Below are 20,811 nucleotides of genomic sequence, written 5' to 3'. Positions count from 1 at the left end.
CCATCATTCTTGTAGTGGACTCTTCAACTTTATTTGGTCCACATAAAATACTCAAATGTTATACATCATCATCATCATTGGCATTACGGCCCTTATAGTTTAGCCTTAGCCTCCCTCAGAACATCCGACCAATCACTCCTGTCTAATGCTCGTGTTCTCCATCTTCTAATTCCAACTTTTGTTAGGTCAGCCTGAACGTCATCCAGCCATCTCAATTTAGGTCGTCCGACTTTCCTTCTTCCTACCGGTAATGCATCTAGTAGAGCTTTGGGTGTGCGATTGTTCTCCATCCTGGCTACGTGTCCCAGCCACTCTAACCTTCTGAGTTTTATGTCAACAACAATGTTGTTATCTTTATATAATTCATATAACTCAGCATTTGTTTTAATTCGCCAAAACCCTTGCTCATAAGTAGGCCCAAAGATTTTCCGTAATACTTTCCGTTCCCAGGCATTTAAGCAAATGTTATACACTAAAGTTTATTTTTCTTCACAGAACATAATAGTTAAGAGCTTTGTCGTAAAGATGGGTATTTTTATTGCAACAAAAATATAGCCCATATTAAAAATAAGCATTTTACCATAGATCTCACTGGAGCTGAGTTATTTTAAAAGGTGTCACGAAATGGCGTTCCTGCACTCATAATTTACCCATATTCGTTTCCTGTGTTTCTTAAAATAATATATATGTATGATACCTCATTTTTTTATTTGCATAAACAATGATATACAACTGAGCGAGTTGGCTCAGACGGTAGCATTTGAGACACGCATTTGGGAGGTCCCAGGTTTAAACCAATCTGACTGAGGTTTTTCATGATTTCCCTTAGTCATAAAGGCAAATGCCGGTTTGGAAAGATACGTGCCATGATTCATCACCGCCTCAATTACCAATACCAAAAACATTAATCAAAGTCTATAATCAGTTACATGAACACAAGCCATCTACAACACAACAGAAATAGGAACTCAACAAGAGTAAAAACAGCCTACTGATATACCCACACATTCTAAACACGCGACATGACCACAGATGTTAAGGCGTGAATAAAATAAACTTAAAAAAAAAATATGAACAGTAAGGTTAACATAAAAATTATCTTCGTACACAATACACTCTATTAATTTGGACTAATTTAGAAAAATGTTAAACGAATTATCCTTGCACCAGAAACTGATGTTCTCTCAACCAAATGATCATATTTTAATTATTTGCTTGTAATAGCAATTAAGAAACATGTTAAAGGAATTATCATTGCACCAAATGAGTGATCGCTGTACCAAAATGATCGCATTTTAATGATTTAAATACAATTTAAATTAAGTAACATATTAAACGATTTATCCTTCTATCAAACACGAATGTTCCCTGGATCAAATGTCCTATTTTAATTATGTAATTATATTTATTTCTTATAGGCCTAAGTGCAGCGGAGCGCACGGGTACGGCTAGTATAACTTATAAGACATAAATTAATAATTCTACAGTGATTTATTTAGTCTAAATTATTTGGGTATATTATATAGCGCTAGTTGTTTTGCATTATAAATATGTATATCTTTTCGAAAGGAGAGAGAATCAATATTATCTTTTAAAAATAATGATATTTCGAAAGAGTTGCAACATTAAAGCCATGATACTTCGCGTGTGAAAATGGGCTTGTAGTGTTCATCAAAAGAAGAGATAATTATATAATTATTATTCTTAATGGTATCTTCTGTAATATAAATAGGCCTTTTTTTTACTGTGTGTACTACTTCCCAAAAGTAATATTCCATATTTATTATGGAATAAAAATACATATAATAAGCTGATTTAACGTAAACTTTTGGTACATATTATATTCTTAAATTTCTTAACAGGTATAGGCCTAATACTCAAGACATCACTTAATTAAATAATTTACATGAGCTTCCCGAACTTGTTTTGTATCTAATCATACAACAACTACATTATTAGATTTCTTTTCGTCAATATAGCTAATACTAAACAACAATGTTTCTGTTTTCTTTTCATTTAGTAAAAATCAATTAGCATTAAACCAATTCTGCGTCTCTATCAATGTTAAAGCACCAGTATTACGAAGTTTATTTAAATCGGCATGACAGTTAAGGAGAGTAATGTCATCAGCAGAAACCAATAATTGGGCACTGATATTGTCTATAAGATCATGTATCATTATTAGAAATAAAAAACTGGACCTTGAGGTTCTCCATATTTATTCTCTTGTAGTTCTGAACGCGTAGAGTAGAACGTATTTCAACACCCTGCAGGCGCATTGTTAAATAAATCTAAACATTCAATGTTCTTTATTCCTAATTCCATAATACTGAAGTTTAGTTCAGATTATATAATGGAATACACAATTAAAAGCTTTACTTAGGTTACAAAAACACCTATCACGAAACAATGATTCTCAACAACAGTTAATGTATATTTTGGAAGATTAATCGCTGCATTAATAGCACTAAAACCCGATCTAAATGAATATTTCTGCCTTGAGAAATATTTGTTAGTCGTAATATAGTCATATAATTGAGACATAACGTAAGTGTAAGAAATATTTGAAAAAAAACCGGCAAAAGATAAATCGATCTATAATTATTAGATAGTTCACTTTTGTTTCCTTTCTTAAATACCGTAACAATTTTAGCTATTTCTAATGAATTAGAGGATACACTTTCTAAACTGTAGTTTATACATGTGGTTAAAGGAACAGATATACTAAGAATAACAGATTTGAAAAACATTTCAAGGCATAGCAAAGTAATCCCTATTATTGGAACTCTTCATTTTCCTAACAATATTGATGACCTCTTCTACAGTTACTTCTTTCTACACAACATTTGAATTTGAGCACTTAGAAGCCATTAGTAATTCTGAAATTGTTTGATCATAATGTCGTATTTGGGACTTTATCTCTTAAGCAAATTCAACGAAATAAATATTGAACTTGTCGGGAAGTATTCCTGTATCCATTTCATCAGCATTACTAGATAAAGTTCTTCTTTCGATTGAATTTCAAGCAACTTTGCAGGAATTGTTGGAAGTTGAGGTGTACGCTGTATCAGTTTTCGTCTAAGCTTTCCTAGTAAAATTTCAGTTTTATAGATATTATTCCTTTTACAATAGGCTAATTTATCCGACTTACTTCTAATAATTAAAAAATAGTGCGCAGTAACATAATTTTGTCACAATCATGCCATGGTATGAAAGAAAAATTTCACAACCTCGAGCGGGAATCGAACTTGCGACTTCCTATTCTCCGGTCAGGCGCTCTACCACTGAGCTATCGTGTTCGTCTCACGCCAAACGCTCGGAATTATCCTTTCATACTGGCGATCCTGTTATAGAGTACTGTCCATAGCGTCTGATCTTAGTCAGCACTGCTTATGGGTGGAAAGAAACTTTACAAATGTAATCTTCATCTTACGATGTTTGGATGACGTATATACGTCCGTTGATGTGACATATTAATGAATTAAATACTATTATAGTCACAATCATGCCATGGTATGAAAGAAAAATTTGACAACCTCCAGCGGGAATCGAACCTGTGACTTCCTGTTCGCCGGTCAGGCGCTCTACCACTGAGCTGTCGAGTTCGTCTCACGCCAAAGGCTCGGAATTATCCTTTCATACTGGCGACCATCGTAAGATGAAGATTACATTTGTAAAGTTTCTTTCCACCCATAAGCCGTGCTGACTAAGATCAGACGCTATGGACAGTACTCTATAACAGAGTCGCCAGTATGAAAGGATAATTCCGAGCCTCTGGCGTGAGGCGAACTCGGTAGCTCAGTGGTAGAGCGCCTGACCGGAGAACAGGAAGTCGCAGGTTCGATTCCCGCTGGAGGTTGTCAAATTCTTCTTTCATACCATGGCATGATTGTGACTATAATAGTATTTAATTCATTAATATGTCACATCAACGGACGTATATACGTCATCCAAACATCGTAAGATGAAGATATAATTTTGTATCTTATAGATTCCAATTAGTCTTAAAATAGGAAATGATGATTAAAAGATCTAAAAAAATGCATTAATATGCTTCAAACATATCAAAATGAAGATTATACGCTTTGTTAAAAATATTTTCCCAATTATACATGTAAATTAAGAATTAAAAATATTAATATTGCCTTGAGAAAACATATTTTGTTAATATTCACGAAATTATTACGTTGGCAGTTATCTTTACAATGAATGGGGAACACACTGATGGCCCGAAAAACAAGGATAAGAAACATTAATCACAAAGTCCTCAGTATTAAAAGTAGTAAATATTTTATCTAGACAACTTTGCCCACGGTCGGCTGAAAGACAGTACTGTAACATCCATAAGATCTAAGAAAGTTAAATAAATTAAGTTTAAATAAATACAATGTTGCTAGCATAACTTAACATTGCTAAAATCTTCACATATTACTAATTCAGATTTAAAACCTGATAAATAATTTAAAAGAATATCTAATTTATTAAAAAAATTATTAAAATGTCCACTAGGATATTTAGCCTATAAATATTTATAATTATAAAAGAATTGTACGTTTACACATTATTTCCAGTAACCTCTAACAAGTAAGTCCACTACAAGACAATATTATTAATTTAAATTAAGTTGAACAAAATCTTACTATTTATTTACAATAAATATTCCCACACCTCCATTGTTATGTTCATCACGAGCAAAAAATTACCAAGCTTAAATACATCTAATTGGGTAGATTCTATTTCCAATTCTGTTAACCAGTGCTCACATAAACAAAGGACATAAATTTAGTAAAAATCTTTAAGAGATAAATTTTACTGTGTGGACACTGCATATTGATAAAAAAATCTTGAAATTAAATATATTATTTAACTTATTAACTTATTAATTATGTCATTAATAGGGCTCGGATTGTTATACTTAAAAAGTGAAAAATATGTATGAACTCATTCGATTTAAAACAGGAGCAGTCCGCTCTAAAATCACAAGTGAAATTGATTTCCTAGAAAAATCAGAGAAAAAAATACAAGAACATTGCTTTTGTCTGGACTCAATACCTTTACGTCATCTGGTAGTACAGTGCCTAATAAACAGCCGTGTGACGCTACCATATCGCCATGAAGCTGCACGAGAGAGCAATTTAAATTACAACGAAGAACACTAACACACATTATGTTAAAATATACTGTCGTAATAATACACCTATTAGTTCATGAAAAAATATAGAGAACACATTCTAACAAGTAATCAGTCTTATTTTTCTGCACTTTTATTATACTGTATACCCTTTGACACGGAAAATGGTCGCTCTCCTGTAGCATGAATTTGTCTAAGTGTCCTTCGGGTTAACGCGAGATTCACACGGGAAAATATTAACCAACGAAGTCCTAGGATAAAGTCAAGTCGTAGCAGTGATGTATCTGTATGTCTCAAAACGATATTTTCCGTTCGAAGTATTTATGGTCTAACGATAGAGCTCTTTCTTCTCGTTACAAAGACCGGACTTCGAATTTCTCTATGTAAAACGTACGAGTGTAAACATAGCACACACGGTGATTTCCGAGTTATTTCGAGGTGGGACTTAGTCTCTGAACAGCGACTAATTTCCGTGTCAAAGGATGTAGGGGGAGAGGGTTTTTTTATTTACATTTTTTTATTCACATTCATGATCAATTGTTTGAACTTTAAATGACACAGAATTATAAGGCATTGCTTAATAAACACCTCAGAATTTTATATTTGCAGAAATTACACACATCTTAAACGTAAATTAAATCAGAACTAACTCATTTTATATGTTCAAAACTGTCCTGTGTATGGAGTACCTTTGAACAGATATGGGCACTTTTAAACAATGTCTAAATCATCTGTTAAGGAACTAATTAACGCTAAAAATATTATGTAACGAACACTACTATGATTACATTATTTTTTCTTTAAAACTACTGAACTCCAGATCAAAGGGTTTCATTGTCACAGTGCGAGCATTTCCTCATGTATTCTACGATTGTATAAATTTCATGACAATATCACTTTTCCCTGTTTCACTGCAGTCTTCAATTTTAAGATATGTAAATTTTCACATTTGTCGAAACCTCCACATTAACCTGACATTGCCCATCTACATCTTTCACTTGTTCAACATATAGAATTTTGGTTTTCTTTGTTGCATATTACTTCAACAAAAATTTTTCTCGGTATCATTTTCTTTTTACGACTACTGTATCTTGTAGAGTTCTATAATTATAAACCTGACATTGTAGATGTAGCTCTTGACAGACTTGTGTTCTCAGGTTTTCTAATTCTGAGTTGTCATGTAGCTTCATGAAGCCCTAAAGTCAGTCAATTCCAGCAATTCTGTTATTATCCCATGCTTCGGTAGATTTGCAAGCTAAATGACGAGGACAATCATATGCTAATTAACATATATTTGTGTAAGTCATGCCATAATTTTAATCTTAGTACATTTAATATAATTAAGTTATAGGAATTCTCGCTCCTCGGTGAACAACTATTGGCTCGTGTATCGCGAACCATATTTTCCACCTATGTCATCGTCTTCTTAAACTTCTTCATTTGGTAAAATAATGAGTGTGAAACATGCCATACTTTGAAGCTGAAGCTTTTAATGAGAGTTTTTCTTCACTGGCAGACCTTGCCGCTTCCTGAATAACTTCATTGGATAATTCATGCTTGTAATTTTCTTTATATACCGTAAACTGGGGTAAAGAGGATCACATGTGGTAAAGTGGATCATATGTGTATTGTTAGATAAGTCAGCGCCACAAGGATCACACATGCAAAGAAAACTATTTTTAGTGGCACTTATAGAAGAAAGGTTTTCTTTTCATGTGTGATCCATGTGGCGCTGCCTTATCTAGGCAATACACATATGATCCTCTTTACCACATGTGATCCTTTTTACCCCAGTTTACGGTATGTCCGAACAATTTTATGCCCTAAAAACAAATATAATAGTATCAATAAATTCGTTATATAAAATTTTTGTAACGTTTTTCACAATATTGTTAAAGTAACGTTGTGGGACAGTTTTGAATATTGTTCAAATGTTCCCCAAGGAACTGTTCAAATGTACTCCACATGACCCTATCAAGTACGACAACTCATTAAAAGGAACAATAGTAAATATTTAAGATCTACAATAATTTTCGAAAAAATAATTAATTAGCTCTAATATTACATAATGAAACTCACGTCTGAAACGTTCATGTTGTCAGAATATCCTTACGAAATTCGGAAAAAAAAGACGTTCTAAGCATTTAACACAATTCATCCACTGAGGTCACACCAATAAATTAAGTGGAAGGAAAATGACAGTCAGTTAGGACATCAGAAGGGTTGCCTACTGCTGTCATACCTGCAACTTAATGAATATTATGTGTTGAATTCAATCTATTCAAATGTGACCCCTATATACTATACCAGTCTGAGTTCTATTATAAGCAGTCAATCGTACAGATGGGCAAATTAAAATTGCTAGAAAAATACGACTGATCATTCGGTACTAATGCAATCTAGTCCGAAATTTCTTCATTTTCACAATGTATTTGTATTTATAAGCAGGTTCTTTGATGTAGGAGTACACCTTCATATGTGGTTAATCTACATACATATCACTCGATGCTTTTGAAAATAGTGTAACAGGTTTGAAAAGAAATGAATGAATGAATGAATGAATGAATGAATGAATGAATGAATGAATGAATGATTTCTGCACTAATTTCCGCATAAAGCAGTTGCGGGCTTGAACGACTACATTGTTATAAGATGACGTCGAACACCAAGTTCACTCGCTTTTACCTACATTTAACTTTATCAAGGGAAGATAATGTCCATGAATAGGGATCTGGCACTTTACTTTATATGATCTAACTTCTGACGACTTGAATTCAAGACGAGTGAAGTTGAAGTGACATTCTTGAATACGGGCCAAAGTTACCAGATCCAGAGAGTATACTGTAGTATAGCTTTCACTTCACCATTACTTTTCATCAATCTGTCACGCAATAAATTCTTGAGGAGTGATTCTAAACAGTCAAGTGAAGCCTTGTCTGTTTATTGCCAATGCTGTCAAAACTTGTAAATTTTATGAGCAGTTCGAATAAAATGTTTCTGAATATGCCCATTTAAAATTTCAGAATGCTTTGTTTAAGCACCTTAAGGTATTTTTGTGCAGGATATGCATTTAAAGTGGTAATTTCGTAATAGATGTGGTAAATGGAAAAGTGGCAGACTATGAAGAGGAAATTTACAACTTGTGACATTCTATGACAAGTATCTCAATGTACTTTCTATGTTATCTATGTAAAAGAAAACACAGTAACGAATTAAATGATGATGTAATAACTAATAAGAAACTTTTATAACTTCTATATGACCGAAAGGTCATTTTCTGGATGACTTTTATACGTGAAGGATTGACTTACTTAGTACAGGAAAGTTGATAGGTTTAATATAATTGATATATGAAGCCGGGAATACACGGACGCACCGCAGCAGTAATTCAACAAGAGTCGAACAGAATTCGAGGCTTCGTTCGCTCGTTTGTACGCGATTTCAAGCACGCGCTGCGGCAAGAACGCGCACACCTCAAATGCCGCGTACCGACCCGTTCCCTATCGGTTTTTCTCGCGAACACAGGATTCGTTGCCTTAGTGTGGAAGGTTCGTTGCCGTTTGTCTCGTGAAGCGCGCACACCTCAAGCATAGAGTGGCCTGAAGTAGACTGAACCTCATGAATTATGTCCAGTGTTGTGGAATCCTGGTATATTGACTATTATAATAAAAACAACAGAACGTGCCAGTGAACACGCAAGATGTGACAGGGCTCCAAAACGAGCGAAAAAGTAGGATGATAGTAGAGAATTACTGGTAACCGCCGTTGGAATTAGCCTATGCAAGCCGCTGCTGAGACGTTAATTTTTTAATTGGTTATTTAGCGTCGATGAAATTTGTGATAGCGAGTTGGCAATTGACGAGATGAGGCCGAGGATTCGCCACAAATTACCTGACATTCGTCTTACGGTTGAGGAAAACCTCGGAAAAACACAATCAAGTGATCAGACCAAGCGGGAATCGAACCCATGCTTGAGTGGAATTCCGGATCTGCAGGCAAACGCGCTACCGTCTGAACCACTCCGATGACTTCTGGGAGGTTAAAGATCACTCTTGAACAATGTGAAGTCAAATCATTTTGTGTTCTCCTTTCATCGAAAATGGCAGCATGGAATACTAGGAAAGGGATTCAGCAAGCTAGTTATCACATTCAGGTGAAAGCAAAACGAAACTTCTTTGAAATGCCAACTTACTATGGACAAGAATGTTTTCATTCATCGCACCTTCATTTGATATCTTCTTCCCAAATGGGTTATCCTAGACAACCCACTCACTCAATTACTCTGTCATTTTCCTATTCTTAAGCTCCCGAACTACCACAACGTCCTCCGACTCAAGAGTCTTTTTAAGCCGACCTTTCAATGACAAAATCTCCAATTCCATTCTTACTACACTACACCCTGTCACTTTCGGATTTGAATCAAACTCTCTTGGCTCTCTTCAACAACATCCAGCCAAAACTCTGTCTCCAAAATGTTCATCACATATGCTACTCCGATAGTCAAAATCAGCACGTTTAATATCTTACGTTTTCCTTATTATTATTTTTAATGAATGGAATAACAATTTTTGTAGTAGGTCTACTTATTGCATATATTTTGCATTCCTATGTTTCAATTTAAAATAATTTTCTTTGCATGATTTAAAATAGTCGTTTTGACTGTACACTTAAATGAAAAACATCATTTGGCAATCAAATTTTGATTACTTGAAAAAGAAAATGTTTGTAGTTTTATTGTACGTTTTCTTCATTACAAAGTGTCTTTGAAACATTATTGTTTTTTTTTTCCGTGTTACATTTCGAATGTTTTAATTGTAATTCTCTCAATGTTTCATTATTTGTATTGCAATTAAAATATTCCCATTAAAGAAGCACATTATGTTGGTATTACGATTTAACTCATCCTGATATTTTCCTTTAATGCGCTGACAATTGCAGGGCATACTTCTGGAATTATTTCTCCGATAGCCTGTTTTGAAATTCGCAAAAGGTATTCAAGACTTTTAAACCAATACCCTGTCATCAAGAATCGTAAAATCAGTACGAACCTAGAATATTGACATAGGGTAAACTAGGGTCTGTTGGACAGTCGGGCATGTTGGACACTCTGTACTTTAACGTGTTACCACGCCACTTGTGGGCACCACATTCTGCTAGAAGTCAATGACGGAAGTAGCCCCACTCGTGCCTACTTCCTTCATTGACTTCTAGCTGAATGTGGTGCCCACAAGTGGCGTGGTAACACGTTAAAGTACAGAGTGTCCAACATGCCCGACTGTCCAACAGACCCTAGTTTACCCTATACAGACAATAACCAAAAATTGTGTTTTACATACTTTGTTAATTAGACAATAACATTCTTCAAAGGATGAATTGAGTTTAGTACAATAAATACTGTCCTATTTTGACTTGAGATTGGTTCTCTCATGTTGGTGGCCGATTTTTTACAGTTTGGCCCAATTTTCATCAATAATTCTCCAGAACTGGTTGAAATCATCCGAGTAGTCCTAAGGTTTTCATACTGGCCTCTGATTTCTTGAAAGTTTATAGCACTTAAAAAATTACTCCCTAGCTGCTTCTTGTACAGTCCGTATGTCTACGTTTCTTTCTGTTGAAAATATATCCTATTACTACCAAAGCGCAAACAGCAGTTAGCAAACCTTCCTCGTTTTCCATTGTCGTGCATTGTGCGAGATAGAATGGAACTAGAAAGGTGTTCGAGGCTTGCGCGCTACTCAGATGGTTCGTATCGTGCGCACCGCTTGCTCGAGAGTGCACAGTTTACTCTGCGCATTACATGTAATGCCGTGTTACTGCCGCGGCGCGTGTGTAGTCCCAGCCTAAATAAAACCGGGTGGAACACTAGGGTACAAGGTTTCTGGAAAACTACACAAACTAACCTGTATTTGAATGCCTCATATCACTGCACATACTTCCGCAGAGGTAAACGATCATTTAACCAGAACAGAAGTATCGTGTGGCTAACAAAATGATCACCCCAGCCGTTATAACTGGTTGTCGCTACCTATCAGATGCATCAAGATACTGAGTGGGCAAAAGCCAAAATTTCATGAGAAAACATCTTCCCCAATGGGGACTCAAATCAGCGCACATTCCGTAACGCGACTCCTAGGCATTATGCACGACGCCACAGCGAGGGACTTTCGGGCAAGCCATGGAAACCGATATTACATATTACATGTTTTTAAAACACAGAAGCCACCGAAGTAACTCACAATCTTCGATTACCTGGTTGGGTTTTTTCCAAGGTTTTCCCCAACCGTTAGATGAATGTAAGGTAATCTATGGCGAATCCTCGGCCTCATATCGCCAAATACCATCTCGCTATCACCAATACCATCAACGCTAAATAACCTAGTAATTGATACAGCGTCATTAAATAACCAAGTAAAAAAACATAGAATAGAAAAATTTAATACGTAGGTACTCCAAAAAATTACTCACGTGCAATAACTCGATATATTTTACTATTTTGATAAACGTTTAACTTATCCACAACTTCTTAACTTATTACCAGGGAACGGATTTATATGGACTAAAAATATATGAAATATGTAAATATATATGTAGTTATTTTTACCAAAATATGGAATTAAATATGGATTTTTACCAAAATATGGAATTAAATATGGACTTAAAATTATAAAAAAAATGACTATGTACGTTAAATATTGGTACATTTTAATCAAACTAAACAAAAAATATAATGGACGTACCTTATCTTCCAATGTAGTTTCAACAAAACACAATTTTTATTGTCTGTTACCATAACAATAGGTTACAAACATTTCTTTCAAGTGCTGAAAAGTGAATCTTCTTCTATTGTCTCTGAGGATAGATTTATACTGACTAAAAGAGCGTTCGACGTCACAAGAAGTAACTGGTACATAATTCAATTTCACAATGTCTGCTGGGGATAAGTCCAAGTTAATCTTCACTGTTGATTCACCACTCATCACAGCAACAACCTTTTGTAGTTCTTCATATCCAGGGTTTTTTGAAAGTACAGTGTCCACCTTAGCTCTTACTGCATCTGCAACTTTACCTCTACCACGATTCAGTTGTTCCACAGTACTATTTATAATTTCAAAACTTTCAGATAGTGAAAGGTGCCTATTTTGGAGACTTTTGAGCGTTTTTATGATGCATGAAAATGTATGCTGAATGTGAGCTAAGTCATTCTTCACACTTATGTCACAGGTAACTGTTTTCGCAGTATCAATTGAGACTGCATCTTCAGAGTCCAATGCAAGGAGAACATTGTTAATAGAGTCTATATGTTCGGCATAATATTCAACTGCTTCTAGCCATGTACCCCATCTAGTTAAAATTGGCTTTGGTGGCAATGGAATTTCAGGGTACATTTCTTTCAACACGTTAACTCTACTGGGAGCTTTGAGAAATACTTTTTTCACTGATGAAATCAACAAATCTACTTTAGGGAAATTGTCTCTGACCACTTCTGCCACACGATGAAATGCATGCGCCACACAAGTAAAATGAGTCAATTTAGGATATACAACAGATAATGCTTGTCCAGCTTTGACCATATAAGGGGCAGCATCGCTAATAAAGAATAACACATTATCGTACATAATACCCTTTGGCCACAGGATACCCATAGCTTCGTTGAACAGTTTAACTATAGTTTTGTTATTGCACTTTTCTAGAACATCACAATGTAAAAGAATTCGTTCAGAATATTGTTCACTTAACAAACCGATAACTACATTACCAACAAGTCTACCTTCTTTGTCGGGAGTCTCATCAATGGAAACCCAAATTGAACTATCTTTAATTTCATCTCTTATCTTCTGTATTGTCTCATCGTAGATGGATGGAGCATACGTCTTCCTAAGTGTTGACTCATCCGGGATTGTATGTTGAGTATATTTTTCAAGGAATTCCCTGAAGACCTTATTCTTTAGTTTGTAGAGAGGAATATCAGCAGAGATGAGAGAACGGCACAGGTCGATGTTAAACTCAGATCTTACATTCGATGTTGTTGGTTGTGTTAAAAACAATTGTCTCTGCTTGGAATTTAGTTGTTTGTTGGCCTGATGTTTACTAGTTGTAATGTGTTGTTGCACCAGGAACTTTTGTGTAGATGATACTGCACACTGACACAAATTACAAAATAATATTTTATTGTCAGTTGATAAACCATATTCTTTAAATTCTGAAATGTAACTTGTTAGTTTTGATTTTAAATTGACTGAATGACGTACTTTTGGCATATTTACCGTCTTTATAGTATGATTTACAAAACTGAACCTATGTGTACTCTGACTGGCATTTAACTGTTGAGCTGCACAACTGAAGTCTGTTAAAAATTTTAAATTAAATTAATACAGTTTTGTAACTTACTTTCCCATTGTTGATAGGACTGCTAATTTTCAAATAACTCTGATGTTAAAGGGATTACTGAACATGTGTTTAAATCTCTATTGTTGAAATGTATTTTTAAAAGTTAATGGAATTTTGTTTTGTTTTATTGTTAAACTGTTTTATATGAAATATGGAAAATATATGGAAATTAACGAAAATATGTACTAAACTCTAAAATATGGAAAAATATGGAAAATAAAAGTAGGATTTTTCAACCCTACACATTGTGAAACATAAAGATAATGCAAAATATAAATTATATTAGCTTTATAAGTAAATATGTATTTACATATAAATCCTTTCCCTGCTTATTACGTATAACTACTGAATCACCTCACAATACACAAGTTACATATACCATTCGCTATATTGGCTTAACACGGCGGAAGTGGCCACCGATTTCATCATGGATACACTACACAGATCTTTGAGACCCATGATTGGACTTTTCTTCTCTTTGTTTATAACAATATTTAATTAATTTGTTTTATTAACCCAGAATATATTGTTTATAGCTATCTTTTACCTACTCTTGTATTCTAATATATTCATGCTTTTTTCCGTAAGTTATCTCTTTTGACCCCAGCAATTAGTTTCCTCGTATGAAAATTATCGAAATATTATCTGTATGATGGAACCTGTATGTAGTTCCGAAACGTTTGAAATGTCAAGTTCCAGAGCACGGCTGAATATCGAAAAGCCTAATTATACCCCACCTACCTATCTACTTTTGTTCATCTAAATTGAATTGAATTAGGAACTTAAATGATGTTTCTTAAAAGACGACCTACAACAATAAAGGCTATTTCTATCAATGACATATAATTAGGATTTATCATCAACATTTAAGAGAAAAGCATAATATGTACATCTTCATAATATTACCTTATTTTAGCAAGATGTTAGTTCTAAAAAAGTAAACACAAAGTTGACCCACAGTAAAACTACACAACATTTCTATTAATACATATAAATAATACCATATTGACCTTGCAGTTTACTTTTTTCTTAACTTTTTTCTAGATAGATATACATAAAGTGCCAATGAAAAGCTCGAAATATTGTTATTTGCTTACAGAAAGTCTGGTGGCGTCATCACTAAATGGAGATTTCTGGTCAAGACAAGCCCCTTGGTAGTCGTACACAGCCACTTTTTTGTAGATGCGATCCTGTACCAATGAGTCCATGATGGTTCCGTCAATCTGCCCAAAAAACTTTCCTGTGTGATCCGCACTCTCTGACAGTATGATAAACCCATTGTTATCCAGTACGTAGCAGTCCAGTTCCTCAGATGCACATGTCTTCTTGCAGCCTGTACACTGTCAACAGAAAGTTATTTGTATATGTATAACATCTTATCATGAATAAACTTAAAAATCGTGAATAACAATATTTACAGAATAGCGTTAAAGTTAATTCAGTATGGTTATATTGCAGTGTAGATTTCTCAGAACGGAACTGGAAGGAAATTACAAGTAATGTGACAGTTAGCTCACAACAAATAACATATGATCACCTGGGGTCAGGTCTGCAACACAGTGATTTGGTCTTGGTATGCACATTAATGTGTAGTCGCCATCGTCATAGTTATTCATAGTCGTCATAGTCCTATACTCACCTGAATTATTAAAAAAGTTGTTGAAATTGTTCTCCTTTATTTTCTGTAAATTTTTGACACAGTCGTATGAAATGTTGCATAACTCGTTGAAGTTTACGTCGTGACATGCAGGATATTTTCTTTAAGATATTGTTTTTCAGTTCATCTAGGGCTCTAGGACATATAGGTTTGTTCTGTACACTTTTTATTCCTTGTGTCCCAGAAAAAATAATTACAAGGTTTAAGGTCAGGTGAACTTGAAGGCCACAGATTATTGGTAACCCCTCTGTCTTTAAACACACCACGAATTGCCCACAAAGAGATCTGGCAACATTAGCTGTTGCAGAATCCGTTGAAAAGAGTAAAAATTACGCTCCATTTGCAGTGGCGGCTGAAACCACTTTGTCTGAGTAGTGCCGCGACTTAAAACTAGAAAGGAAAAGTGGAACTCTTTTACATTACAATAAGGCTCAATTTTTGTACAGTTTAACGAACGATGATTTGGCCGCAAGGATATCACAACCAGGCGGCAATGACGTCACATGACCGACATAAAAATAATATAAGTGATAAGTAAAAAAAAAAAAAAAACAATACCGAATTTATAACTATACACAATTCCAAAATATCATAGTGTAAATGGATACCATACTCTCTTATTTACAGTGTGATATCATCAACATAATTTCACGTTACCGCATTGTAAAAACGAACCCACTCGCTCTTATTTAGAATACGAGATCATCAACACAATTTCACGATATCGCAGTGTGAAAAAGAACTAATACGTTCTTATCTACAATACTATAGCATCAACACAATTTCAGAATATATTCGCGGAAATTTTCCGATGAATGAGGTTTCATTTGTAAGAGTTATATTATTTCCTGTACATATATTATTGATCAGTTGATTGATTGATTGTCTAGTTATGTTATTGATTTATTTATTATTTAATAGTTTTGAGTGATTACGAAAGGCATTGTTGGGCCTAGGGTCTTAAATGTAGACTACATTTGGACTTATAGCTTTCACAGTGATCACAGAGAGATCGAAGTTTCAATATTCTTCCAAAGGCATACTGAATTCGGTGGAAGACGGGGTTAAGAGTCAAACTTGCAACAGTCAATACATTCGATAACGTCTATAGAGAAGCTACTAGTAACTTTAATTTACCGGCATTTGCAATAAAAGCAAATCATACAAAGAAGGATGTTGTGTCTGAAATTAAAACAAAGTTTTCTGTGCTTAAAAATTCATTTATTGTATCCTGATGTCATGAAAATAACCACTCCAAGCGATGCGTTTCGTGCGACTATATTGGTCTTTTAGGCAGTCGACTAGATAAACTGAGGCCGAATAATTTCTCGCTACGAATGCACTCGATGCGCAGTTCGCCGCATTGTTCAGTCGCCCGTCTAGTGTCGCCAGAGTTGCTTCTTGAGAATCACATCTTAAGCAAGTTTAAACTAATTGCCTTAATCCACTGCCATCTAAATGAACTAACTCACCAGCCTCTAGTAATTTATAACACGCGTAGTTTTTTCTGGCAAACAGAGAAAGCTTAAAATCATAGTAACCGATAACGTCATTTCTATATAATCCATTTTCAAATCTTTCCAACAAAAATTCTCATAAACTCAGTACGGATATCGTACAGTAAAATAGACCCAAAATAACGTAGATACTAATAATAGGCCTACTACTACTACTACTACTACTACTACTACTACTACTACTACTACTACTACTACTCCTTATTTTGAGCAAAAAATTCAGTGGCATGCTGGTTGAAATTGGTCACAGATGTGAATAAAATCCACAACTTCTTTCTTAGAATAATGCTAGTCGTCATCAAACTAATGTTTTACACGATTTTCTACGTGGTAAATACAATGCCAAAATGATGAAAACTATCGGCAGAGACGTAATATCAATCTAGACTCTAGAAATTCCAGAAATTATATGAAGTGAAGAAGGAAATTTCAACTCTACGAAAAATTCTCCAGTTTGCAAAACAAGGATTAAATTTCAAAGAGGATTACAGTAATTCTAGAAAAATCATACACGATAGTTATGGGATTTCAATACACCAAATGCAAAAACAAATGCATATTGCTCATAAAAAGCCACGATATTGTAACATGTACGCCTTACGTAAGAGCAATAAAATAAAATGAAAACAGCCGTCGAAACGGGCCTAGAGATGCAAGTGAATCCATATACACTATACTGTCAACAATAGTACGAGTATGAATCTTTTCTGTGCCTTTATTCAACATTCTAGCGTGGGAAAGAGGCAGATAATAGTGCACACAAGAAGCAATATGGGCTTTGTTGAAGGTGCAGAACTAATTAAATGATTCAATGACAGAATCTACGGATTATCATGAAGAGATGGAATGGTAACTACAGAGAGGCGCACGAAAAACCGGCCCGAGTACAGATTGTTCATTGTCGCCCGCCAATTTATCACCTATTGTTGCGTAGCTGTTGCGACTATGTTTTATATTGTATTGTCGGTACGAAATCCGTGAAGGCTTGGTTCACACGTGTGAAGTATTCGTAAATATCTCAGCGAGATGTATTCTCAAGAAAGAATAGCAGTAGTGGAGGCGTACGTGTCTACCGGTTCATTTTAGGAAACGCGGGACATTTTTGCAAACAAGTTTCCTGGCGTTTCCATACCAGCAAAGAGTAGTATACAGGATTTGGTGAAAAAGTGGCGTACTACAGGGTCAGTTGCAAACGCAAAAAAGATTCGAGCCCCGTCCGTTCGTACACCTGCTGTGATCGCGGATATTCGAGCACGAATGATAAAGAGTCCTAAGAAGTCGACACGGTAAATTGTCGCAACAAGTGAACGTTTCGCGTAGGTCTTGTCAAAGTGTTTTACACTATATAGGGACGAAGCCCTGCAAAATGACATGTGTCCAAGAACTGAAAGAGGAAGACAAGGCAAAACGTGTGAATTACTGCACATGGCTATGTCCAACAATTGAGAGTGCAATGTTGTTGGAGCTGTATTTCATGAGTGATGAAGCCTGGTTCCATCTGACAGGACATGTGAACTCCCAGAACACCAGATACTGGTCAACAAACAATCCCTATACGATTCATGAGGAACCTCTTCACGATAGAAAAATCGGAGTGTGGTGTGCTGTGTCAGCAAGTCGGATTGTGGGTCCCATATTTTTTTTAAACAACAGTAAACACTGATGTGTATATGCGAATATTTGAGGAATTTTACGCACAGTTGACGCCCCATGAAGCCTTGTACGCTGTATTTCAACAGGATGGGGCGACCTGTCTCATTCACGCCAGTCAATCTCACGAATTCATAAAAGATTTACAGAAGAATGGACTCAGCAAAGGATTGTGGACGCCGCGTTCCCCGGACCTTACCACTTGTGACTTTTTATCTGTGGGGCAGTCTAAAGGAAAAAGTTACGCAAATAATGCAAGGACATTAGAAGACTTGAAGGACAATATTCGTAGGTAATGAAATTTTGAGAATTGATGCAGCAGATTTGCACAAAGTATATAATAACAAATTAGGACAAGCATTGAAGCACAAGGAGGTCATTTTCAGCACCTATGTATAAGACAAGATCGTTTCAGTAAATACAGACCTTTGCATTAGCTTATTTTTTTATTTCTTTCATTTGTTGTTTGTATTTGCTCGTGGCGGGTTGGTTTTTCGTGCGCCACCCGGTATTACAACAAATTATTGGAGGAGGTTATTGATTCTAAATCAACCAGAAAGCGCCATTGTGGTTAAAAGATTATTCCAACCACACCATTAAAAAAAAACAAGGCCTCATCCAACAGTAACAGACAGTAAATTTGACGTGGCTAAGAGATAATGAGATAGACCTATAGGCCCTACAATTTACAGAAGATATGACAACGGCAGAACTATTAGAAATTTTTAAAATCTCAATACATAGAAGACCGATAGAATTCTTCAGAACAGTAGATTTAAGTTACAATCTGATAGGCGTCTTGCATTACAGGCGCTATGTTCGGTTCAAGTTTACCTAGAAGCGAAGCTCGCATTGCGGAAGCAGAGATCTCATGTTCGTTCGAACTCGCCTCTTCGTTTACCTTCCCTCCCCACCCTCATGCTTTAGCTCCGTAAGGATTTAGAACATATCTTGAAGTTTTATATAGTTTTAAATACAGATAATTATCACAAAATAATGATTAAACATCAACATATAAATAAATCACAGTATATTTTTTAAACACATGATAGTGTTTACTGTACGAACTAACAACAGAAAGGATAAAATATTACATTTTTCACATAATTATCAAATAAATCACAATTGTCAACCAGTAATGGAATTGCGACTATACGGATGATGAAAGAAGAATAACATGAAAGGCGTAATATAAAATAAATTGTATAATTCTATAAAAACAATCACTACATTTCCATACTACACTTTATTATAACTTATTATATCCAACTTGTTTACAAATAAAATATTTATTTTCACCTTTGTTCTGACTTCGGAACTATAGGTTAAATGATGACTGTACATTATTTTAGCTTATAATATCCAGCCTGTTAATAAAAAACAAATTATTTCATTTTCATACTATAATATGTAGGGCATATCATACTTTTATTTTAGTAAGTTATTTTACGACGCTTTATCAACATCGAAGGATATTTAGCGTCTGAATGAGATGAAGGTGATAGTGCCGGTGAAATGAGTCCGGGGCCCAGCACCGCATATTATACTGTATATATATCGTCGTCTATGACAGACACAAAGTCGGATGTGAAGTTCGATATTCTGTCAACTTTGTTCGACCGTGTTATGAAAATATTTGCTGTCCTCTCCTATCCTTTCATGATTTAAATCGCTTAACTATTTAAGCAAATATCTTGCGATTAGTTCTTCATATGAAATAAGACGAAGTTCGTAATGTCTTGATTTTCTCTCTCATGTTTGAACATTGTGCGATAGTTTTTTTACCTGGTTATTTAATGACGCTGTATCAACTACTAGGTTATTTAGCTCCGATAGGATTGGTAATAGCGAGATAGTATTTGGCGAGATGATACCGAGGATTCACCATAAATTACCTGACATTCGCCTTATAATTGGAGAAAACCTTCGAAAAAATCCAACCAGGTAATCAGCTCAAGCGGGGAAGGAACCCGCGCCCGAGCGCAACTCCGGATCAGTAGGCAAGCACCTTAGTCGACTGAGCTACGCCGGTGGCTTGTACGATAGTAGTCGGTACTATGAAATATATTTTGTTTAATTTATATATATATATATATTGTGAACGTTTAGTCATATTAGTAACAACAAAATTATCTGTACTCATTACTATGCGTAACTTCGCAAGATATCTGCCCCCTGATATTCGTATGCAGTTTTAAAGCATAAACGCGCAGGAGAGGAGAAATTAAGCAGAAAGGCACCGAACATAAAGAAGGGGAAAGAGTGAACAAACACAATGCGAGCTTTGGTTGTACAGAGACTCGGCAAACATGAAACGAACATAAGGCCTCTTATTGATTTTTAACAAGTTCGGTTATTTTAGCTTACATGCTTCACTTCTATGTATTGTTAGAATGCCTATGGGTAGGGCGAAGTATGTATTGTCTTGATGTCCACTCTCATGTTCGAACATTGCAAGACTCTTATCT

General features: G+C 35.2%; 1 protein-coding gene across 3 annotated transcripts in view; it reads right to left on the bottom strand.

Annotated features, from left to right (window-relative positions):
• stol (voltage-dependent calcium channel subunit stolid) overlaps positions 1 to 20,811 on the bottom strand; it is a 1,833,618-nt gene that overhangs the window by 65,370 nt on the left and 1,747,437 nt on the right. For all 3 annotated transcript variants that reach the window (XM_069828334.1, XM_069828336.1, XM_069828335.1), the window contains one exon: positions 14,617 to 14,859. In XM_069828334.1, the coding sequence (XP_069684435.1) occupies positions 14,617 to 14,859 (243 nt within the window). The remainder of the gene's footprint in view (positions 1 to 14,616; positions 14,860 to 20,811) is intronic.

This window comes from Periplaneta americana, chromosome 6 (genome assembly GCF_040183065.1).
Source record: "Periplaneta americana isolate PAMFEO1 chromosome 6, P.americana_PAMFEO1_priV1, whole genome shotgun sequence".
Classification (NCBI taxonomy): Eukaryota; Metazoa; Arthropoda; class Insecta; order Blattodea; family Blattidae; genus Periplaneta; species Periplaneta americana.
The sequence above is the reverse complement of the archived record's forward strand: the minus strand, read 5'-3'. Positions and strand labels throughout refer to the sequence as shown.